At 35.9% G+C, this 26,007-nt stretch overlaps 1 protein-coding gene across 2 annotated transcripts in view; it reads left to right on the plus strand.

Moving 5' to 3' along the window:
* The first annotated feature begins 5,444 nt into the window (after positions 1-5,444).
* LOC132110425 (runt-related transcription factor 3-like) overlaps positions 5,445-26,007 on the plus strand; it is a 54,160-nt gene continuing 33,597 nt past the window's right edge. Inside the window, exons 1-2 of one of the 2 annotated variants that reach the window (XM_059517015.1) lie at positions 5,445-5,580; positions 5,825-5,938. In XM_059517015.1, coding sequence (XP_059372998.1) covers positions 5,881-5,938 — 58 coding nt within the window. In that variant the 5' untranslated portion in view covers positions 5,445-5,580; positions 5,825-5,880. Of the gene's footprint in view, positions 5,581-5,706; positions 5,939-26,007 lie in introns of those variants that run through there. The other variant, XM_059517016.1, reaches the window with a different exon arrangement.

Here is a 26,007-nt window from a genome sequence, read left to right on the forward strand (position 1 = left end):
CTTCGGGGAATACACACACTTGTGGTGTACTTGCTAAATTTATACAGAATTATAATGTCCATAAAATGTGAATATTACTGTTAGACTTGACATTGTGACAGATAGACTAACTAAACTATTTATTGTCTTATACTGTGTTTCATCAATATAAATAAATAAAAATAAAATTCTAAATTAAAAAAAGAATGTTGCAGAGGCTGTTGTAGGTGATGCAGTCTTTACACAATTTTGCCAATAGTCAGTAACTTAATGTATAACATTACAGCAGCAGTAGCAAATAGCAGTAGATTGAATGAATCAAGCTGCTCTCAAGGGTGAATTTGACCTGCAGTCTGCAATTCCTCAAACAAAAGAAAGCCTTCCATACTGTTCTGGCATCAAATGCCCACATAAATCCAATCAATTCCCAATTAATATAATTCAAGTTCCTCCCTACAGTCCTTTCTCTTCATCCTGTTTCACTCATGTGACAATGATGTTAAAGCAGTAGATCCTACACAGGTGCACACAAACACACACTGCTGGAGCTGGATGGATCTGTCTGGGGAAGCTTTGTGAGGTTGGAATAAGGTTGATAAAAGCCCTGAAGTCATTCTGTGGCCTCACCATAGGCCACACTCCCTGGAAGTGTGTTATTTGCCTCACACACACACACATCCACTGTGTCATTTTCCCTGTGCTGTCGGCTGACCAGTGCTCATTTTCATGGCACTGTGGCTGCAAAGTGGCATGTTACAACATAAACTCTATCACACTCATCTATCTATCTATCTATCTATCTATCTATCTATCTATCTATCTATTTATTATTCTTTAATTATATCTATAGTTATATCATTCTTTCTATTGTTCTCTCTCATAAATGTTTCTATCTATCTATCTATCTATCTATCTATCTATCTATCTATCTATCTATCTATCTATCTATCTATCTATCTATCTACACTGAACAAAATTATAAATGCAACACATTTTTTGTGAGCTGAACTCAAAGATCTAAGACATTTTCTATGTACACAAAAGGACTATTTCTCTCAAATAATGTTCACAAATCTGTCTAAATCTGTTAGTGAGCACTTGTCCTTTGCTGAAATAATCCATCCACCTCACAGGTGTGGCATATCAAGATGCTGATTAGACAGCATGATTATTGCACAGGTGTGCCTTAGGCTGGCCACAATAAAAGGCCACTCTAAAGTGTGCAGTTTTATCACACAGCACAATCTCACAGATGTCGCAAGTTTTGAGGATGAGTTCAACTGGCATGCTGACTGCAGGAATGTCCACCAGAGCTGTTGCCCATGTATTGAATGTTCATGTTTCTACCAAAAGCCGTCTCCAAAGGCGTTTTAGAGAATTGGGCTGTACATCCAACCGGCCTCACAACCGCAGACCACATGTAACCATACCAACCCAGGACCTCCACATCCAGCATCTTTACCACCAAGATCGTCTGAGACCAGCCATCCGGACAGCTGCTGTATCAGTCAGTTTGCATAACCAAAGAATTTCTGCACAAGCTGTTAGAAACCATCTCAGGGAAGTTCTGCATCCTCGTCGTCCTCATCAGTGTCTCGACCTGACTGCAGTTCGTTCTCGAAACTGATTTGAGTGGGCAAATGCTCACATTCGATGGCGTCTGGCACTTTGGAGAGGTGTTCTCTTCATGGATGTATCCCAGTTTTCACTGTACAGGGCAGATGGCAGACAGCGTGTATGGCGTCATGTTGGTGAGCTGTTTGCTGAGGTCAGTGTTGTGGATCTAGTGGCCCATGGTGGTGGTGGGGTTATGGTATGGGCAGGCATATGTTATGGACCACGAACACAAGTGCCTTTTATTGATGGCTTTTTTCAATGCACAGAGATACCATGATGAGATCATGAGGCCCATTGTTGTGCCATTCATCCACGGCCATCACCTCATGTTGCAGCATGATAATGCACGGCCTCATGTTGCAAGAATCTGTACGTTCTCAAAACTCAGGCAATTTGATAATACCTAGAATATCAAAATCAACTGCGGGCGGCAGATCCTTTTCCTATTTGGCGCCTAAACTCTGGAATAACCTACCTAACATTGTTCGGGAGGCAGACACACTCTTGCAGTTTAAATCTAGATTAAAGACCCATCTCTTTAACCTGGCATACACATAACATACTAATATGCTTTTAATATCCAAATCCGTTAAAGGATTTTTAGGCTGCATTAATGAGGAAACACTTCCCATAACACCCTATGTACTTGCTACATTATTAGAAGAATGGCATTTACGCTAATATTTGTCTGTTTCTCTCTTGTTCCGAGGTCACCGTGGCCACCAGATCCAGTCTGTGTCCAGATCAGAGGGTCACTGCAGTCACCCGGATCCAGTAAGTATCCAGACCAGATGGTGGATCAGCACCTAGAAAGGACCTCTACATCCCTGAAAGACCGTGGAGACCAGGACAACTAGAGCCCCAGATACAGATCTCCTGTAAAGACCTTGTCTCAGAGGAGCACCAGGACAAGACCACAGGAAACAGATGATTCTTCTGCACAATCTGACTTTGCTGCAGTCTGGAATTGAACTACTGGTTTCGTCTGGTCAGAGGAGAACTGGCCCCCCAACTGAGCCTGGTTTCTCCCAAGGTTTTTTTCTCCATTCTGTCACCGATGGAGTTTCGGTTCCTTGCCGCTGTCGCCTCTGGCTTGCTTAGTTGGTGTCACTTCATCTATAGCGATATTGTTGACTTGATTGCAAATAAATGCACAGACACGATTTAACTGAACAGAGATGACATCACTGAATTCAATGATGAACTGCCTTTAACTATCATTTTGCATTATTGACACTGTATTCCTAATGAATGTTGCTTTGATGCAATGTATTTTGTTTAAAGCGCGATATAAATAAAGGTGACTATAACTTTGACTTTAATGGACCAACATTACACAGGCCACAATCAACAACCTGATCAACTCTATTCAAAGGAGATGTGTTGCACTGCGTGAATCAAATGGTGGTAACACCAGATACTGGCTGGTTTTCGGAACACCCCCCCCCCCCACCCACCACCAGTGTTGGGCCAGTTCATACTTAAAAAGAGCTAGCTCAAAGTTCAGTTCACACAGATGATAATGAACTAGTTCACGTTCATAGTTCATTTTTTTTTTTTAAATGAACTAGGTTCACATATCTAAAAACGAACTAGTTCATTTGTTAAATTCTTTTTAAGATAGGCCACTATCTTACTCAATAGAACCTCTTTACCATCCATTACCAGCTGCAAATCACTGCCACTCCAAAACTAATCAAAATTATTGTACCAATAAACAAGAGACAATTATTTATACATTTCAAGCTTTGTGTATTTGATGTATTTGTCATGTCTGTGTGAGGCATACACTGAGTTTCGTTAAGTTAAGATGTGCTCTAGTTGACGTGAAATGCAAGTGAGCGCGCGGGCACCTCCGTTATATTTGTTTCGTCGGCCTATTCATTAAATACAGGCAATTGGTTGATGAAAAGTTGATTAAAATTAAGATACAATTTATACAAAACGAAATTCACTTTAAAGAAATGCTTTCTATAACAACTTCAACTTCAACGGTCAAAATCATGTCTGACCCGCTTCATGTCTCATATTGCGCATCCTATCTTACTCGGTCGTGCTGTTCACTTTTCATAAATCAACATAAATGGAAAAAAAATAACATTATAATATTTTAACAAATATGAAACGCGCTTTTTTAATGGCTACAACAGTATAGTATGCCTACATAGCCTACTCTCTATTTGTACAAATTTCTGCACATTTAATTCTGAATTTTGCACACACAAGTTTAAAGGCATTTGTTCAAATCAAGTTCATGGATAATTGTGCGTGCATTTATTAGCCTAATCATTATGATACTAAAATCCTAACAAATAGGCTATGCTATGTACAAAAAATCAGATGAGCCCATAAAATGAACGGTTAAGCATTTTCCTCCCATAGAAAACCATTATAAGAACGCTTAATGTGGCTTAATGCAGATTAGAATGTCCCCTTATTATGTCGAAATAACGAGATATCGATACTAGGCTACTGTGTCCACCGTGGTCTCCTTTTTGATCAGCAGAAACGAATTTTGCTTGTTTGGGATCTGACTGTCCAGCGTATTTGAAAAAGTTAAGCAAACTTTCCTGTCTTTTTTACATTTTTCCCCTGCGTGAAACGATCGAGGCTAACAGGAATCTCAACTAGTACAACAAGCGCGCAAGTCATGTTTCACAAACATTGAACACTACACAAACAGTATTTTTTTTTTTCATTTAGGCAATTAATTTTAGTGACACAGGAGGTGCCGGATCCAATGTCGGAGGTGACGGAACATGTTCCGGCTCAAATTAAGCCCTGGTAAAACCTGACTTTTCAAATGAGCGTGAACGTGAACTGCGTGTTCTGTTCATTCCTGCCAGAGTGAGCGCCGCTCTCGTTCACGTTCATTGTATGAAAAGTGATTCGTTCAGTTCAGCGTTCGGAGGAAATATGAACGCGTTCAGTGAACGTCGTTCATTGAACGCGTTCATGCACAACACTGCCCACCACACACACACACACCGGATGTAGTAAAGCCCTAGCAACCAGCCAAAATAACTGGGCAACCACCTAGCAATGTCCCAGCAACCGTATACTGTATAAAAGCCTTAGTAAAAAGCTAACAACACCTTGGCAACCATCCTGAACACCTTAGTTTTTTTTTTTTGCTGTCTTATGTGTCACTTCATATGGTGAATCAAAACTGCATCAAAAGTTAGATTTATTCTAGGGACAAATTTCATATGCACACATATGCATATTGACATGCACAGTTAAATTGTGTGGATAAAAAGAAACACATGTTTGCTTTTAACAGGGCCACTGAAATCAGGCCATACATGAAAGGTGTGAAATACCACTAATATTTCAGAACTAAAAAGTAGGCCGCCCACAGCCATGTCAACTTTATAAAGCACATAGTATTGGGAACAAATGAGGGTAAAAAGTTAGTGGGAGGCCTAATGAAATGACTGTCATGGATGTTTTAAATGAGGCTAACATTGAGACACTATCAAGTGGTGAGTGAGGGTGGAAGGGTGGTTTAACAGGCTCAAAACCACCAAAAACACACTTACACACACACATTAGCAGTCTTTTCCCCCTAATAATCCTCTTACATCCCACAGTTTCTTTCACTTGAGAGTTTGTGTCACATCTAAACTTAGTGATCCCTCTTCTCGAAGGTCCCATCTTCCTCTGAGAAACCATTCAAAAAACACCCATCAGCCAATCAGATGGGTGTGAAACACACTGGGGAAAAAAAGAGAACTTCACTGCATGCAAGTGAGAGAGAGTCATGTGACTTGAGGTCCACCAATCAGATCATTGGATTGCCGTGCAGCAGCCCTACCGCGGGAGCTGTGACCTCGGATACCTCAGATATGCGACTGACAGGCCGTTACCACGGAGATCACCATTGCAAGAGCATCAGACACCTGAACTTTTAACTACCTTGTTAAAACCACGTAGATACTACAAGAACCACGACTAGACAGAAAAAAGTGTCCATCGTCAAAGGTGAATCCATCACTCAGAATGGCTTGGTCTTTCTCTCTTTCTCTCTCTCTCTCTCTCTCTCTCTCTCTCTCTCTCTCTTTCTCTCTCGCTCTCTCTTGCTTGCTCTCACCACACGGCACATATGCTGTTCTGTTAGTCGGATTGTGGCGAAAGATTCCTGTGGCACTCTCAAACCCTAAATTCTTGGTTGCAGACAGTCTATGTAGTTTCTCTATTTCTCTTTCTCCGACTGTCATTCTCTCAGGCTGAAGTCGGTGAGGTGGCTGAGAGGCCAGTTCTTTTCCCTCCTGAGCGGGACACATGGCTTCAAACAGCATCTTCGACACATTCTCCAGCTACTCGCCCAGTTTACTGCGAGGTAAGTAACCCGTCGTGGCATTCCCTTCCCTCCTCCTCCGCCATTGTGGTGACCAGAAAGCTGTCAGACGTAGTTTTGGAAGTTGAACACTCACAAGAGTGTATCTGCTCTAGTTTGCTGTGTGTCTGTGGCAGTTTGGCAGTTATGGATGTGTGACATTGCATTCTTGCGTTTGATGTGTTGTGCATGGATTACAAACTCCCTTGAGAACTATTATCTAACACTTTATAAAGTGCAACTTGGCTATCAGTTTATGCTTGTTTTCCTTTGTAAAGTGACTGCTTTAAATGTCTGTTGATGCAAAAGAGCATTGTATAATTTTATGAATATAAGTTTGACATTGAGCCTTTATGGCCTTCTATAGATACTATGAAACCTAGATCAGGGTATTCAATGCACAAATTTGTCTTCTGCAAACTTGGAGCATAAGTTACCTGCACATTTGTCTTCTGTTAGATGTTTTTTTTATGCCACAGTTTGTTTGGAGCAGTTCTGATGGGTTTGGATCATAATGGCCTGCTCACCGCAAGCATTAGGACCATAAACACTCTCTCAGCGCAGGGCGCATGGGAGGAACCAGCTAGACCAACCTTTACTGGAACTCACAAACCAGTCAACTTCTGGAGCCAGGGCACTCTCGGCCTTTCTGTGGTCGCTGTGTATATGTGTGGGTACAAGCCCAAATCAACATTAGTGATTTACTGGCATTTGCATCTCCTGAGCTCCTCAGAAGAGCCCATTTGTCACTATGGAAACATTAGCATTGTTAATGTTGAGCTTCCTGTCCTTGGATCGAGTCCGATTTTATTTAAAAAAAAATGCAGAATCGTTCCCCTTTTGAAGTGCTCATTTAGGGCGAGATGGAATTTAAAGTCAGCGTGAGATCAACATTTACTCTGATATTTACTCTTAAATGCACGTATCTGATCTGATTGTTCTTGATGCATCACTGCAATTACTAGATATATAAAAGTTTGACTTCATAATGACTTTCCTATTTGGCTGACATCACAAACTCCTCCAATTACCTGTCATTGTCATGTATTATTCTCAGTTTTCACAATTTAGTCGATTTCTAATGTTTAAATTGATGACCTGTCCTACATTTTACAAAGTCTTACTTAGAAATATGTTATATAAGAAAAAAAGGGTTGCAAATTGCACTCATGTTGAATTTGATTTAATTTTGAATATATATGTATGCGCGTGCGAGTGTGTACATGCATATGCGTTACAATGTGCAATTATTGTAAATTAATATATATATATATATATATATATATATATATATATATATATATATATATATAATATTAATACTTACATTTATGCATTTGGCAGATGCTTTCATCAAGTGCAGCTTGCATTGCATTCAAGATTAAGTATTAATTTAATCAGTTCATGCATTCCCTGCAATTGCTTTCAAAAGCAGCTCATCCAATCAGAATTAAGAGTCAAATATATTTGTTTCAGAAAACAATTGTAAGATCAAAGTAAAGCAGAGATTACAAGTGATACTTTCGGTCTTAAGTGATGTCACCCAGCCGGCAGAGCTAAAATATATACGACCTGTCTGCATTGTTTTTCTTCTTCTTTGCAGTCCATCTCAAATAGATGACTTCAGATCCATTCATATCCCATTCATCTGCATCCATGAAAGTCTAGAAGTTTGAGTAATTGCTGCTGAATTGATCTTCACATTGTACGGTTGAGTCTGTGTTTACATGCATCAGCAGAACTCTGAGATTACATTACATAATGTAATATAACATATAGTTACAACATTTACAGATCTGGGATGGATCTGTGTGAGTAAAATTAAGTAGCTCAGCATAGGACAGAGTGAATGCTGATGTCGTAAACAGTAGCTAAATGCTAGTGGGGCTTTATATTTGCTATGTTACTGTAAACTCCCTGCATGCAGTTCCACTCTCATTCCGCATGTTCAGTGTTGAAGAGACCATCAGTCATTGAAAAATCTTGGCTGATTACTAATCAGAATAATTTAGGAAAAATGTATCCTAATGTCTGTGGTGGTTATGCTCTCTGTGGGATGAGCTGAGGGTTTTAGTTTGTCTTAACAAAGTGCTTTCATTCAAAAACAAGGAAGAAAAAGAAGCACAGGGAAGAGGAACAGAAGTGTTAAAAAGTGTGTTTGTTTTAGTAGCAGTGTTGCCAGAATAAGAGTCTGGGTGAGAGAGGTACATTACTGTTTGCAGGATATTTTTAACCAGTTGGTTTCTGCTTAAAGTCAACATGTTCTGCTTAAAGTCAAACAATTCATTTTACTTTTGCAGTTTAATTAATTTCCAAATAATACAGATTAAAAAAATGTGGGGGGGACTGGAGTGTTACATATCATAATAGAGCCAGGTGACTGGAATGAAGAGGTTGGGAAGTCATAGAAATGTGTGATAATAAAGAAAATAATGTAGTTTCAGAACTGAATTGCATTATAAAAATTTTTTGGCAAAACTTTTTTAATCTGCAATAATGTGCATTGATGAATCAGTCACAACTGGTATAACATGTATTAAGAAAGTAAATATGCTCAATTTTGATTTCATCAGTAATAGACTTTCTTTCTCTCTTTCTTTCTTGAATCAATGATCAGTGATCTATGAATTCTGTTTCTACTATTTTTTTAGAGTCAGATGCTGACTAGTATTCTCACATTCCAAAATGCATCTCTAATATCCATTGGAAATAATTTGTGAATATGTAATATCCCTTTTCAGTTGTTCGGACATGAAACCAAAAGTGAATCATTTAAAAGCAGAAAGCCATTAAGTTCTCTAATCTGAGTTTTTCAGATATCCGTTGTTGTGTACAAAAACAAAAAAACCTGTTTACAATTTGTTGTGTAAAATCATTCTCCGTTTTGGTGCATTTGCTCCATTTCTTTTCATAAGGATTAACAGCATATCTAATAAATATATTTAATGATTATTTTGATCAGTGACCTGAATACATTTAAACTAAGTGTGATATATATGCATATTTATGCAGTGTATTTGCTCTATTATTCTGATCTAAGGTCTAAATCATGACCTTAGTTTATTCTCAACTACTGTATATTAACTTCAGAAAAGTCCTTCAAAATTCCAAACTCAAATTTAAAGGTAAATTTATGAAAACAGTCATGACACGTCTTCAGCTCACAACAAAAAAACTAATTAAGAAATAAAATTGTAGTTTTAATAATCAGTAATTGTGTCTAGTCTTATTATCCAGTCATAATATATAATCATCATTAAAACTGGATATATTTACTTGAGAAGCAAAACTGCATAAAATATTTAGACAATTATTCATGTAAATGACCATCTTTTTTTTTTTTTTTTTTTTTCGTACCCCACTGGAAGGTTTTTGTCCTTGATTTAAACATAAATCTCATACAGTTTACTGAGGTTTATGAATAAAACGAGAACATTTGTCTGCGGGGAAAGAATAACAAATGTCATTTAAGTACATTTATTATGCACATTAAGTACACATTATTAAATAGAATTATTCATTTTTTAAGTATGTTTAGATATTTCACTGGAAAACATAAGAATTTTTTTTTATAAAATATATTTTTTGAAGCGCATATGTACAATACTGTACGATATGGAAAGAGACTCATAAAATGGTTCACACAGATGAGAAAGAGTGAGTGTGAGAAAGAAAATTGAAGGAAAGAGGCAAAAGGGGGTGTGTGTGTTGCGTGTTAATCTGATGCAGACTCTGCTTGCTTCTGCTGCTCACCAGCAACCACAATGAGGTCACACCTGTTGCACTGAAACAGCAGTCGAAAACACAGACAGACACACACACACACACACACACACACACTCAATATAGAAATTTATTATAATTTATCTATACAAGCCATTTACATGCATAAATGAAAACATATGCAAACACTAAACCACATTCACACACATAAGAGAGAAAGTCTACTCACATTAAATTGGCCTACATTTTAAACATGCAATGAAAAGAATGACTTACAGATCTAGTAAATATGTTTCTATGCTTGATTATTTCCATTTGCATACTTGCTATTTTCAGAAACACCAGTAATGTATCTCAATGTAGTTTATTTCTATATGCTCTTTTTTGTTTTGTTTTGCTTTGTTTAGGTTTTTCTCTGTTTCTATTGTTCACACCAACAAACACATCTGCACCCATGCAGTATTTGAGTTCAAATGGCCTGGAAAAAAAAAAAAGCAAAAATACCTAAAAAATCTTTGGTTGAGGCCCATTCACTCTCTTACCAGCATGCACTGTTGTCAGTCAAACATATATATGTTGCCAGTTGTTTACACTGTTTTTGTTGATTTTGTTCAGAAAGTTAATTTGCATTTAAAGGAAACTGCTACGAAATGGCTTGCTCTGAAAATAGCTGTTTTTGACGGTAAAAACTGTGTTGTTTTATACTACCATTAAGAAATTTTATCCAAACTATTTTACAGATATTCATTAAGACCCTAAAGAATCATATCAAATTGTGGAAAATGGGCATCAGGTTAGGGTTAGGGTTAGGGTTAGTGTTAGGGTTAGGGTTAGGGTTAGGGTAAAGTCGAGACTTTTAGTCAAACTAATTAAAGAGAAAGGAGCACCAAAAAATAAAGATTCTGTCATCATTTACTCACTCTCATGTCATTCCAAACCAGCATGACTTTCTGTTTTATCTGTGGAAAAGACACTACAATCAATCTCATCTTTCAACCTAAAAATATATCAAAAGTCATTCAGGTTTGGAACAAAATGCCGGTGAGTAATTTTAGGACAGAATTTCCATTTTTAGGTTGGTTAACCTAAAGTAATTGAATTCCACTTAGAAAAAGGCATGCAAACTGTTACGTAGACATGCATAGAGGAGCAACTGGAATACTGAGTCTTCTGGTTGAATTCTACTGACCTGACCTCACAAAACACACGAGCAAAGGTATACTTAGAGCTACAGAAAACATCTATCACATTATGCTCTGTAGCATTCATGGCAGAATTTGAGGACACTGAGTGCTTAGCCCGCAGATTTACCAATGCAGCATGCAGGTCGTACAAAACTTCAGATGACTGCACAGAGTTTATTCATTTCATAAACACATGGTTCGTGCTCCTATAAATTGATATTTCACTGTGCTGGAGAACATTCAAAGACTTTCTGCTCCTGCCCATTACCCTCGGCCCCTGAAAAATATCAGCATCCAAGACAAGAACTGAAATCTGTAACCAGATATTGGGGGTCTGGATATTGGACAGGGAAGAATATAATGAAAACTGCATGAGGGTCTGAGTGGAGGGTCTGGCTTCTGTGTCTAATTTAGCTCAGAACAATTCCTATTTATAAAGTGCAGGCTCTGTTCTGGGACTGGAGTTAATCAGGGCAATGTCCTGAGTATAAGGGGAGTGTTTTGCAGGGATTTCTTGTCACCGGTCCTGAAGCTAGCGATCAGAGCTTGTGTCAGGACTTTTTAATTGCTGTGATGAGTAAGAGATTTTCTTGTGTAGTTGATCAATCTTTCTTTATAGATTTGACTCTCAGTTGAACTTGGTATGAAGAAAATAAACAGTTCATAGCCATATGGGTCGAAATATTTAAATTTTGTATAAAATTAAATGGTTTTAAATTAACGATTGAAGTATATTTATTAATGTCTCACACTTGGTTGGGATATTTTTTACTGAGAATGTGGCAATGGATTATTGGATTGCCTCCTCCACTAAGAACACATGCAATGCAGTACAAATAATAATAATAATAATAATAATAATAATAATAATAATAATCTTACAAAGCAGCATATTTATCTTTTGAAAGTCTTCGACTTTGTAATGTGTCTATGCATACTTGAACATTAAAGTTCAATGAAAATGTTACTTGCTATCATTTAGTCATCCTAATGTCATTCCAAACCTGTATGATTTCCTTTCTATCTATATATATATATATATATATATATATATATATATATATATATATAATAAAAAATGACATGAAAATAAATTAATAAGGTTGAGTAAATTATTACAAAATGTTAATTTATTTTCAACTATCCTTTAATGTGCGCTTGTCATTAAACCTAACATGTTGGTGTTTAGGTACTGAGCTACTGTGTAAACTGAGATTGTATTAAGAATAGCATACTAGCAAACTACTGCTTTCTAAAGTTAAGGCAGAAATAGTATGAGTAGTATGGTAGTATGCTACTCTGAATTTGGCTATTAACAATTATGTTCAACTATTCTTCCACCATGAAAGTAGTAGACAGTTGGCTATATCGACATTGCAGCAACACTGTGATCAGGTTTAGTTGACTAAAAGTCTGGGAATTTTAGCCTAATTTTAATCAATGAAAACTTAAAAAACCGATCCTCCCAATTATTTTAATATTAATGAATACTGATTGTGATTGTTGTTATTTGAGAAACTTCATCAGAATTATGGCACTTTGAGCTATAAGCACAAATTAAGAGAATGTTGACTGATACATATGGATTATTTTACCTTATCTAGTTTACTGATTTATTAAATGATCATATAAATCAGGGGTGGGGAACGTTGATCCTGGAGGGCACAATGGTTTCACTTATTGAGCAACCACATCCATGTTTGAATTTATTGCAGTTCCTCACTGAGAAGGTTTGGCAGATTTAATCACAGCAAACAGCACAAATGACCATCTGAAGGAACACAGACTGACCGTATTACACATTAGTTTGAGAAGAATATGTCAGTGGAGATCGCTGAACTCCAACTTACATGTTTGTCAATATTTTCAGCTCATCAGCTCTTTTTCTGTAGTACAAGAGAGAGTATGTGTGAATGGTTGCCAAGTTACAAAGATAAAGTAAAACACTGAGCAGAAAATGTGTGATTATGGATATAAAGAGTTTTAGTTTTTTAGTCTTCCCTTCTTAAATCAACAATATTGCATGTTGATACAGTCACCGTTAGTGTTTAATGATGTAGGAATTATCTCGTCTTTGTCTTGCCTCTTAGTAAAGGAAAAAAGGTTGTCAATGGGTATTTTCTTCATAGTTTTTGTTAATGACATTAACACTGATTGCATACTAAAGTTGATTTATAAATTACAATGATGTAGAAAATCAAGTGTGAAGATTTGAAGATTTTCCATTAAGAATATTAGTATGTTTCGAGCCTTAAAATGCTACCTACTGTATGCTAGGTTATGGAACAAAGCCAGTGTGTTCTTTTGTAAACCAGAGTACTAGGTCTTGAAAAGGTCATTGCGTGTGCATCAAAAGTGCTTTTCATGTATGTTTGCTCCATTCAGTGGCAGCTGTGTACTGGGTTCACCCAGAGTTAGTGTGTGTTTTCAGCGCTAGGGTGTGTGATTGTGTGTGACAGCAGCATTCCTGGGTATATGCGAAATACATTACCACAACACATAGTGAGTCTAAAGAACAAGAGGTGTTTGGTGGTCCTTCCATAACGATCTGTCATGATTGGAGGAGGTAGAGGGATGTCAATGTCATTTAGAATGTCTAGACAAGCTATTTTTGAGAGACCCTTGCTGCAGTGGAACAGACGTCATGAAGGCAGGATGAACACTTCCAGAATATCCACAGCACTGGAAAGCTCAGTGGAAATGCTCATAAAATAGTTTCTGTTTGATTCTTTGAGCATGTTCAAATAAATGCATCTAACATCTCTATACCTCACATGTTCCAGTGAGTAATGGACCATTAGGAGAGATTGCAGTCCCACAGTACACTTTGTTTCATGCTTATGAAACTTTTTTTCTCCACCACTGGTAACTTTTTATTGCAGTATTGCTCATTTTCTCTCCTTATGATTAATTTCATATGCTTGTGACTTTCATTCATTTGTAAGTTTCAGGCAGAAGTGTATGAAAACTAAATAAATGTAAATGTTTTATGGATAATTTAGAATTTTGCTTGCAAAAACGTGTACACTCTCAAAGTTTGGTTTCAATAAGATGTAAGAAAAAAAAACGATGATGCTCACCAAGGCTGCATTTGTTTTATTAAAAAGTACAGTAAAAACTGTAATTTTGTGAAATATTATTACCACTTAAAATAACTGTTTTCTATTTGAATAAATTTTATCAATTAATTTATTCCGGTGATTCAAAGCTGAATTTTCAGCATCATTACTCCAGTCTTTAGTGTCACATCATCCTTTATTCGAAATTATTCTAATTTGCTGATTTCCTGCTAAAGAAACATTTCGACTGAATTTGAATTTTTTTTCCCCCTCAGGATTCTTTGGTGAATAGGAAGCATTTATTGAAAAATAAATTTTTGTATATAAATATAAATGTAATATAAATGTCTTTACGGTCACTTTTGATACAATTTAATAAATCCTTGCTGAATAAAAAAATATTAATTTCTTTAAACAAAAAAATCTTACTGACGCCAAACTTTTAATGGTGGAGTATATGACATACACTTGTGCTGAATTATAAGTGTTCCATCCCAGAATAGCTGATGACCATTGGTCTGTAGCAGATCTACAGTACATGTAAAAATACACAGTGCAAAGATCTGTGTGCCGAGTGAACTTGTTTAGGAGAGGTGTAATATATACTGTACAGTTATTTATGTTATGTTTTAAAGTCAAAACGTTGTGAAGTGAAAGAAACTAAAAGGTTTACGCCCTACTTTTAGTGAGACCATCAAAAATTAGCTGGCATTATGACAGATTTTCACAAATGGAGCATCTGCACCAAAAAGTCAAAAGTCTGGGCACAACTACTCATTCTGTATGTGACTGTTTTCTACTTTTTTTTAAGATGTATAATAATTTTCAACACTATTTAATGACACAAATGAAAGTACGGGAATGATGTAGTGATCAATGTAGTGATGTAGTGACATAAATAAAAACTCTACTTTGTATCTAGATTCCAGCTAAGCTTTAACTGGATGTTCTCCCAAACAGCTTCAAAAGATGCACCCTAGGATTATTTTAAAATGGTATTAAAAGAGTAGAACTAGAAATTAAATTTCATGCAATTAAGCAGAAGCATTAAGATTATGAGTAACAATTGAACAAAGTGTGTTTAAACGTTTGACTGGTAATGAGTGGTGTGTTTTTGGGCAAAACTATCTATTTAATAGAAGATGGGATGATTGAAAAACTTTGAATTATTATGGCAACTGAATGTTGTTCATTCTAATTTTTCGCAATTCTATTTGGTGCCACTAGTGGTGCAAGCCACACTTCGACTTTAAATATATGCAAGAAAGATAAAACATCACAATTCAAAAGACAAGATAAAAGACCAACTGGATCATTAGGAGATTTCCAAAACTTCTAAATAGATTGTAAGAGTTGTAAGAAAGTAGACCAATTAGGAGATTGGGAGATTTTTAAACTAATAATTAAAAAAAGACTGCAAAATTTGAATGGAGCAATGGTTAATTATACAGGGTTAGAGGTTTCGAACAAACCAAAACCAGAATATTTGAGGAATATTAATACAGTCCTGCTTTAATGTGTTTAAAGATTGAACTATTATAATAATTTGACTGAAATAAGAACATGCAATAGAAAATTTGAAGCAGATTGAGTCGTTCAGAGCCACAGACCACAGATATTTTATCAGACGGACAGACAAGGATCTGGTCAATTTGATCTTATATGTCTGCTGCTTTTTCAGTATGTCATTAAAACATCATTCTGAACTTATGTAGTTTAATTTGTGTCTTACTGTAGTGTTTAGTCATCCCTATTTTCACCACACAGCTCGACACCTGCTCTTAAACACTGATAATCACTTTCAGACCTCACCCAACACCTGAATGAAAGTGCAGAGAAGCTAATAAACATTTGGCATTTCAAGCAAACACACCCTATAACTGTCATTGCTACAGCCCCACCAAGATGCAAAACCACTAAGAACATTAGTGCTGCATTTATAGCTCCAGTTCACACAGTGTTTTCACAGAGTAACTTGAACATTTCCACATTAGGACTTTAACCCTCAGAGGCCCACTGTCACAAAATTGCTAAACATCTTAAAAGCAATTCAGCAGTAATTAAGGAGTCTGAGGGTTTAAGCAACTCATTTCTAATTTTGGTGAAGAATAAATGGAATACATGGAAAATTTGAATTTGCAATGATTGCATTGCCTCTTTAAAACTGTGCCCTGAAGCGTCTGCACACAATCATCTTATTTGTCGTTAAAACCTCAGACCGATGCGTCATCAGTGCCTCAATTATCCATCTGAAAGCGTGCAAGACTGATACACGATGGAGACTCTACTACCATGAGAACTCTCACACAGAGACAAAAATCCTTAATCATCTTCAAAACCTCTCTCTTGCTCTCTTTCCCTAATTTGCCAGAGTGCAATAAAAAAAGTTAATTATGGTGTTGAAAATATGAGGATAATGATAGGATATAAGATGATGGTCGCCCTGAGGTTATGAGTTTTTGATTCTCTCTGGGGTTTTTTTCGCTCACTAATTCCAAGGAGATCTTCCCAGAAAAAAGTTGTTTACAAGTGGTTTATTGACTTGCGTTGGGTGATAAGAGATTTCCAGGTTGGTCTTTGTGAAAAGAAACAGCTCAGAGTCCATGAAGTAAATAATTACTTCAGATGCTTATTTCAGTGCATTTGTGGTAAACATTTGGTGTAACATCGATGTCATATAGAAGATAAGATTTAATAAAAGGATTAATCTGAATAGCCAAATCTGTTATTTTCTTCCTCCGTGAATCACAAAAAGTAAATGTTAGGCAGAATGTCCAAGCTGCTCTTTTTCTTACAATGAAAGTGGATATTAATCGAGAAATTGTAAGACTTTATTTCATTTTAAAGATGTTGATTGGTTTGTAAAAAAAAAAAAAGTGTAGAAACAATTTTCACCTAGAAATCAAAGGTAAATTTAACAAACAATTACAAAGAAATGGCAAGTAACCACTGATCTATATATATGACTGGATCATCGCGTTCTAAACGAGCGCCAACCTCCCGCTCTCTCTCGTGAGGCCAATAAGGAAGTGACTAAAACTGCAATTCATCGACTGGCCGCTTGAGGCTGGCTGCAAAAGGGAGTCAGTTCCATAGACTCCCCATGTTAAAATGCCCAACTTTACAGCAGGAAAAAACATGTTTACAGCCTGGTTCAAAAAATGATTTTGGTCTAAATAGCTAATTTTGCCCTTCATGACAACTGTGAGGGGGGTGAATTTTTTTATAACTGTGGTTCTATATAAGTCTATGGTTCTAAACTGCCAACAGACAGTGAAGCCAACGGAAGTGTTTGATCCGCCATTTTACTAATCCCTACCAGCAGAGAGCACCATTGAGTTACATTCAAATCGCTGTCCTAAAAGAACTCGATTTGATGCAAATCAGTCAAACGGGACTCGTTTTTATGTTATGTGTAATAAATTAAAGTTTACTTCAGATGTTATCTGTAGTGTTTATGGTCTTTTGGGGCAGGATAAGCGATATATTTAAATCGTTCAGGTGGGTGTGTCTGCTGCGCACTGATGAGATACACAAAATATACCTTATTTCTTTATAAACATAATTATTCAGGAGTTACTAAACATGAACGTATTAGTATCAGAAATGGATTTTAATATATTATAATGAATAATACAATTATGTTGTTAATATTGCTCTATAATGAAATGATAAGCTTAACTTACTATCTGGGAAATAAAGCTTTATGTCTTTAAATCCATACTGTATATAGTCAGTTATTTCTTTGAATAAATTCAGATTTCAGAATGAGCAGTTTGTAGTTTGTTATATATGTTGAGGTCGTGTCGGTCTGATGTTTATCGTGTTCATGATGCTCACTACTGTAATGAACGTAGATTTTTAATAAGTAGGGGAAATTCACGACATTTAAAAAATAACCATTTACATGCCTAGGGTGTTTGCATTGTAATAATGTACAGAGATACTTCATATTTATAAACGCTGACTTGTTAGGTGATGTTTTCTCATTAAAATCATACAAATTCCTATTAATTAAATGGAACGTTTTCGCACACTAGGGATTACCAATATGGCGGCGCGGCGGCTTCACTTTAATGATGTCATGAGCAATCCAGTTCTATATTATAGATCAGTGCAAGTAACACATTGAATTAAAAATCATTTTTACGTCACCTACAATAAAACCATCAATATACATTATTGAAATAAATACATGGTTTATTGGATTGTGTTTGAGAAGAAAATACTGTTTCAATTTTTCTACTTCAAAATGTCCTTGTATGTTCTTTGTAATTGCTTGTGAAATTTACTAGCAATTTCTGATTAAAAAATGTTTCTACACTGTTCACAGGCTGTTTTGATTTCATTGTTACTTTGAAGTTGTTATCTAAATACACAAGCACAAACATTAAATTTTATCAAGCTACTGTGCACAAAGTGTGCATTTTAGATGGGCGGGCTTTAAAATAGTAATCTAGTATCTTTGAACAGTTCATAAACTATAGGGAACTCAGGAAGGTGGCCTTTTTATTCATCTGATGAGTTAGTCATTTTACTTTCACAAGTGAACTAGATTTAGTTTTAATTTGAGAATGTCTGGCAAAATGTAATCTTCAGTTGCACACGTGTGCTTGAACAGACGTGAAACAATGAACGTGTCTTTGTGTTTATGGAATTGCAGCAGTTCCTTTTCTGAGGAAAAGCCTCAGACGAACAGACAGAGATTCCCCCCTGACAGACACACACACACACACACTCATGCTTTCTCTCTTCCCATTTCTCTGCCCTTCTGTGTCTGGACTCTGATCAGGCTGTCTGGATCACTCTCACGACATTCCAATAACAGACACACATACATACTGTACAAGTTGCAAAATATCTCACACTTTCTTTCATTTTTGCAGACAGATGACAGACATCATGCTGCTGACTCGCAATGTCACAGCGATGACTTGGCGATTTCCCTCCATCTAGAAAACTGCATGACAAATGTTCACACTGTCACTTCCTGTTGGACATTCCATGCTTCATTTTACTGTTGTCTCTCTGAAAGTGTGAAAACCAAATTTAGGAAGTGACTTTAATGTCAAAATTCTACAGGAACAATCCGCCTTATGCAGGGTTTAATTGCTTTATTTCACGTGCACTGAGAAATTTGATCTGAAATAAATGTTTATTGGCTATTAAATGGCTCTTAAAATGTTAAATTATTTTAAAATTTGCATATATATGTGTGTGTATCTATCTATATATATATATATATATATATATATATATATTACAATAATGTTATAAATATTATTTAATATTTACTCAAATATATGATTTTTATACATCTTATATTTTTATAAATACCATATTATATTTATTGTAATATTGTTTCATAAATTGAATTTTGTGAACTATTTCCTTATTATTATTATTATTATTTACTTTTATAGCTATTATTCATATTGTCATTTGGTGACTAAAGCAAGGAATATTTATTCAAAACAGGTTTTCTTTAGCACACATTCAGTATTTGTCTTTAATTTGAATCACTCTTTATCTTTACCTTATTTATCACATTGTGTTTCCTAATGAGGTCACAGACCAGCTGGCAAGTAATTTTTAATTTCAGTATATGATTTATGAGTTGGTATTTTGATTAGCAATGTTGTAATGTTTTAAAGGTTCATTACTTTTACATTTATTCCCTAGGAAATAAACATGTTTGGCAGCAAAAATTAGCTCAGCAGTGCGAAAACACTCAGCAGGGCCACTGATAGGAAGTCAAACTTGGCGAACCCATTATGAATGATTAAACATGCAGCGAGTCTGTTAACGAGTTCGTTTTAGAGCTTTGCCTTTAATCAACACAATGGAAAAGACTTTACATGCTCTTGGATTGATTAGCTCAAATAACAGCACAGAACAACACCTTCCAGCACTGTGACTGTGAGTTTACAAACACACCAGAAGAGAGCTTAGTGACATCAGCCTTAAAAGCAAAGTCAAATACCATACAGACAGAGATTTTGTTCAAGGCCTGATTGGCAAATCAAAGACAAAAAATTAAAATTTGACAGCACGTTACTAATTGTATAATCATATACATTTTTACATTTGTATGCGCTAAGTAGATGCTTGTACCCAAAGTGACTTAGTTTACTTTTGAAGGTATAAATTGCATCAGTTCATACATTCCCTGGGAACTGAACCCATGATCTTGATGTATTATGCACCATATTATGCACCACAGAGCTTAGTGTGTTGCAGTCAGAAAATCTACATCAACATAATCATGCATGTGACTGCGTGCGTTCATGTGCACATGCTCTGACAAGTGTGCTGTTTTGATGAATTCCTCTGTTTTATGTCGACCTACATTTTTTATTTCCTCATTCCTTTCATATACAGCATATCTCCGCTCTCTCTCAGAGACTTGCGAGATGGAGCACTTCGTCTGAACAAAATAAAACATAAACGTGGTTTTTGTTGCAGGTGGGAATGAATGAGACCACATGAAAGGCCCACTATATCTCACACCATTTCTGCTGTTTCTCTTCTACCACTTTATCATGCTTTCATTTTTCTTTTTTTGCACAGCTTTTGTTTTCCTCTCTCGTTTTTAAATCTAACTATCTATCTATCTGTCTATCTGTCTATAAGTCTGTCTGTCTGTCTATCTGTCTATTTATCAATCATTTATATCATTCTATCTAGTCTTTCTTGCCCCCCCCCCCCCCTTTTTCTCTGTCTTTCTGTCTCTGTCTGTGTGTTCCGGCTAAGAAAGGTCCCACCACTTGCAAACACCAAGGGGCATTGTATTCTGGGTAAAATGTGGTAAGCAGACGCTGGTGGATAGCCCTAGTGGTTGCTGGCAGGCAGACACTCTTCCAAATGCTGCCGGCACATGAACTCTTGTTTTGGGAAAGCCCTGAGTTATGGCGGCTGTGGCGAGGGGCATTTATGAAAGCGGGACGTGGCTTATTTTGGGAGCCAGTGGGGTGGAGTGTAAATTTAGCCCCACCACAAGGTCACCCCTGATCTCTTTCTCTCTGTCTTCCTAATTAAGACATCCGTACATCCATCTGTTGCCAGGGTGGGACCACCGTGTACCCAGTGAAACTCATCTCTCGCTTACTCCATCAAAATGGTTCCAACAAGTCTAAAAAATCTAATCTCTATGCTGTGCTCAAGGGTCTTTTCCAAGGGCTTTGAAGTCTTTCTAGAGGGTCAGACTTCCCAGCGGTGGTGGTGGATTACTGCTGTTCGACTGTAAAAATAGAGCCACATAATAGAACTGTGTGCCAGCAGAATTTTCTCCACGAGAGTATATTATTTAGAAATAAGGGAGTTTTTTTTTTTGTCTACTTTTTTCTCTCCCCTAAGATGTTTTTAAAGATCTTTTGAGTTTTAAAGGTGGTGTGTGTAATATCTTAAATATTAAATTCTTTATCCAAGCTTAATGTGGAGAGACAACAAATAGTTTAAAAATATGCCATGCATAAACACTATGGCACTGTGTTCAAAATTTTGTCATTAATCACTTACCCCTGTGACATTCCAAACCCGTAAAAGTTTTGTTCATCTTCAGAACATAATTTAAGATATTTTGGTTGAAAACCGGGAGGCTGTCCCATACACTGACAAGTAAGTTACAATGTCAAGGTCCAGAAAAGTATGAAAGACATCGTCAGAATAGTCTATCTACCATCAGTCGTTCAACCGTAACATTATGAAGCGACGAGAATACTTCTTGTAAGCGAAGAAAACAAAAATAACGACTTTATTCAACAATTCCTTTGTCAACAGTCTCCTCTGTGTCTCTCCACATCACCAGATGCTGCGTATGCTCTTCTGTATCAGCCGCGCCACAAGGATGCGCTGTTTTCTTTTAAAATCAAAGCTAAATACATGTATGAATATGTTATAAATGTTTTATCATAAAACTAAATTTGAAAAAGGTTTTTTTATTATTATTATTGCAAATGTTTTTTTTTTTTGGATGAATCACCCATTACTGGATAATAACAGGGTTATAAAGAAACCCTCAAAGCACACACAAATTCCTCTTCATAAGGCTGTGTGCTTAAGATAATGGCGATGATACGACAACCACGGTCAGAGGCAAAAAGTGCTTGATCAACAGCATCAGCATTTTAATGAAACGCTGTACATTATCTGACTACATAAGAACTTTTTGAAAGCAGACAGGAGGAGTCTGAGAAAGTGACTTTTTGGGTTGGGAATGGCAAATGTTTTAAATATGAGTTAAAAGAGGTACATTTTGGTAAGGAAAAAACCCCTGCTGTTTATTACAGCAGTGAAATGTGTTTTTTGTGTGTGTGTTTTTTCGCAGTAATATCTGCTGGTGACTGGTGTGGTGTATTATTAAAGGGATATTTTTTTCTTCTTCATTTCATTTTATTTTTACCCCTAACATTCAATAATGTTGGTAAATGTTTACACATTTTAAACCTTCTCTTTTGCTGTTATGATTAAATGGGTTATACAGCTGTGTTTAACTATGTATGCTTCCTCTGCGTATCTTAAATGTGATAAAGCTCTGTGCTGCACTTCACTGTGGATTTGCTGGGGTTTTATTTTTCTCTTTTTTAGAGTTTAACTGCTAAAGACTTTTCTTAAACATGCAATTACTGAAGATTAGAGATGTGATATCAATGCATATGACACAGAGTGAGAGTGATGTAGTGAGTCACTCTGTGTGTGGGGGTGTGAGTGTTCTTGCAGGTGTTTTTGTATTTACAGATCATGTGCAAACTTGATTAATCAAAATGTTATTAAACTCACAACTGAATTGATGTCTATGAAGACTTGTTGTGTTATGCACCAGGGAGATCGTGTAGCATGTGTAATGTGTGCAAATCAGACTTACTTACTTTCTACTGATGTTTCCTGTCTCATGCCAGTGATGTTTCAGAAGCTTCAGCTGATGCACATGCCTCCTCTAAGGGCCAGGAGGATGACTATACCACCATGAAGTTAGTCCAAATCCAACTGAAAGAGGAAATGATATTGAAATTGCACATATCTCCATAAAACAGCATTTGATTTATTTCTCAAGGGAGGCATTTTACTCAGACAGTTCTTGCTGCAGAGTCTCAATACTCCTTACAGCATAATAAATCTTTGTACTTTTCTACCGCAAACATTAACTCGGATCTTTCTCAGTAAAACACTTACAGCATGCTCCATGAAAACAGACTGCTTTGATGATAGGATACATCATACGTTTTCAGTGTTATGTCACATAAAAGACAGCATCAGAGCATTTTTAGTTTATTTACATTTACATTTACAATTATTCATGTAGCAGACGCTTTTATCCAAAGCGACTTACAGATGAGGACAGTGGAAGCAATCAAAAACAACAAAAAGAGCAATGATATATAAGTGCTATAACAAGTCTCAGTTAGGTTATCACAGTACACGTAGCATGGGATTTTAAATAATAATAAAAAATAAAAAAAAACGATAGAATAAAAAAAGAATAGAGCAAGCTAGTGTTAGAGATCTTTTCACATACACATACACACACACATATAATTGCATAATAAATGAAAAGAAAATAGAATACAAAAAGATTAGAAAGGTAGGTAGATTTTTTTAAAGAATAGAATTACAATAGTGTGTTAAAGTTAGAGGGTCAAATAAAGATGGAAGAGATGTGTTTTCAGCCGATTCTTGAAGATGGCTAAGGACTCAGCTGCTCGGATTGTGAGTTTAAGTTTAAGTTTATAAACACTTATTGTAAAACAGATACACTGTATATAATTTGTAACAATAATTTGTGAACAATTTTCACTCAGAAGTTAATAGTACATTTCATAATTCATTACAAAGAAACAGCAAGTAACACAACAGCAAAATACAGCAAGCTTACAATTTTAAAGTATAAATATAAATAAGTTTTAAATGATCAAACCATGCAAAAATTCACAAATTGTGTTTGTACCTTCACTTAAATAGTGCATGAGAAATTGAGAAGACTTGTATCATAGACAAACATTGTCATCTGAACCCATCCGATATTTAACTGAGTAATGTGTTTTTTGGAGACTTTTAAAGTTTATTCATCCTAGACACTTCTTGTGAGCAAATATGGCTTTAATTTTGTGCTCTGTGAGAGAGGGAACACTTCTGGATAGAAATACAGAAAAATTGTTTGTTTTACATTCTTTGAAAAGAACCATATATGCTGCGAATGGCATCATCTGTAATATTTCAGTACAATAACAATACAGATTCATCCATCAGCAAAATATGCTTTGATCTGACACGCTTTACTTAAAATATAAAACAAATTACAGCTAAGAGTGAATCATTCACCGCAAGCTTTACTGTATTTGACAAAAGGCGGTAAACTAAGCTTCAGTCAACAGTGCCGTGAGTGTGTTTATATATATTCTATTAATATGAGCATTGTGCATTGATGTTATTTTTCCTCACATGAATTCAAGTATTAGATGCATGCAATGAAAACGAAAGATGACATCACGACGGCTTCACAAAGACCATTGCGCTTTAGATATGACACTGTGATGATGTCATTAGGGACACCTGATATGATGTGGGGCTGAAATTCAAGCGTGTAAACGGGAGATTTAGAGTTGACTGCAGGTCATCCATGCTGCTTTCTCAGGCAGAGAAACCCGCAGCTGAAACACAAGGAGACACTGTACGGAAGGAATGCTCTCTGCGGCTTCCAGACTTGCTCCCTCTGTAATTTGTAAACGTAAAGAAATGTGCTGCCGCCCACAGAGAGGGGGAGATGGCAAATCCACAGACTTATGTCAGCATTTTATGCCCCGATTTGATTTTTATCTGCGGGTATGGATGCCTGTGATAGTGTGTTTGGGGGTGATGACTAATGAAGTAATGTTTTACCAGTGCAAAGCGTTTGGGCACATATCTGTGGTTTCTTCAGATTCAGTATTCTTCAGATTGTCGTGTTGCCTTTTCATAAAATCCAAGTGGGTTCGCTGTGTGTGTGTGTTACTTTTGATTTGCTGTTGGATTAAGTGAATTTAGTTTGGCATGTGAACTGTTTAGCATCTTTGTCACTACTTAGAGAGCAATAGAGTGAAAAGGTTTTTTTTTTTTTTTGGTCCCAGAGTATGACCATTGATATATATTTTTTGATTGAAAAACATAATTTGTGTCAAAATAGTTTGGTAAATATGTTGTGATTTACGTTTTTATGATGAAACCTGTGGCAAAAAGCCTTTAGTTATTGAATTTATATGAGGCAAAAGCGATTAGAAACAAATACATTATATTTTTTAAATAAATGTTAAATAACCAGTTCAGAAAATGGTTAACCAGTTTTGTATGTTTATTCAACCACTTTTGGCGTTTCATAACCTCTCAAGTATTTCAAATGAGTAATGTATTTATTTTAGTACAGTAGGTGCAATGTTAGTGCATATATTACAAATTAAACTCCATAGTGATTGGAGTGTGATTGTCAGTGTGAGCCCACTTTGCACATTCTTTGCAATAAATCTTTTCCTTCCCGATTATGGAAAGCAATTTGTTGATGTTAAGGCGTACTGTATCGATCCTTTGCCAACCAAGATTTTTGGCGGTGCTTTTGGCTTTTTTGGCCCTCCCAAGTGGAGCTTTTAGATTCTGCAAGGACAAGTAATATATGTTTAAACAAAATACTATTTTGAAGAAGTTCATTGTTAATTACATCATCTAAAATAAAGTATATTGGGTTTTACTTGGATCATATAAGATTTAATATTTCATACATTTACTTTTTTATGGTTTTTAATAGCATTTTGAAATGTATATATATATATATATATATATATATATATATATATATATATATATATATATATATATATATATATATATATATATATATATATATATAGTAATACATCGCATTTTTTGCAATTTCATGTCATTAAGAGAGAACATTCTGAACAACTTACTGTATAGGAAAGTTTTTTTTTTCTGTAAATGCATAAGGGGTATATGCATTTCCTTTTGTTGCAGTGTTGAAATGTTGTCTTGAAATGTATGATATTTTCAGGGATTCTCATTAGCTACATAAATCTAATGTTTTAGTATTAGACAGATCAAGTTACCTCAAAATCAACATTTA

The sequence above is a fragment of the Carassius carassius genome, chromosome 30 (genome assembly GCF_963082965.1).
Source record: "Carassius carassius chromosome 30, fCarCar2.1, whole genome shotgun sequence".
NCBI classification, from domain to species: Eukaryota; Metazoa; Chordata; class Actinopteri; order Cypriniformes; family Cyprinidae; genus Carassius; species Carassius carassius.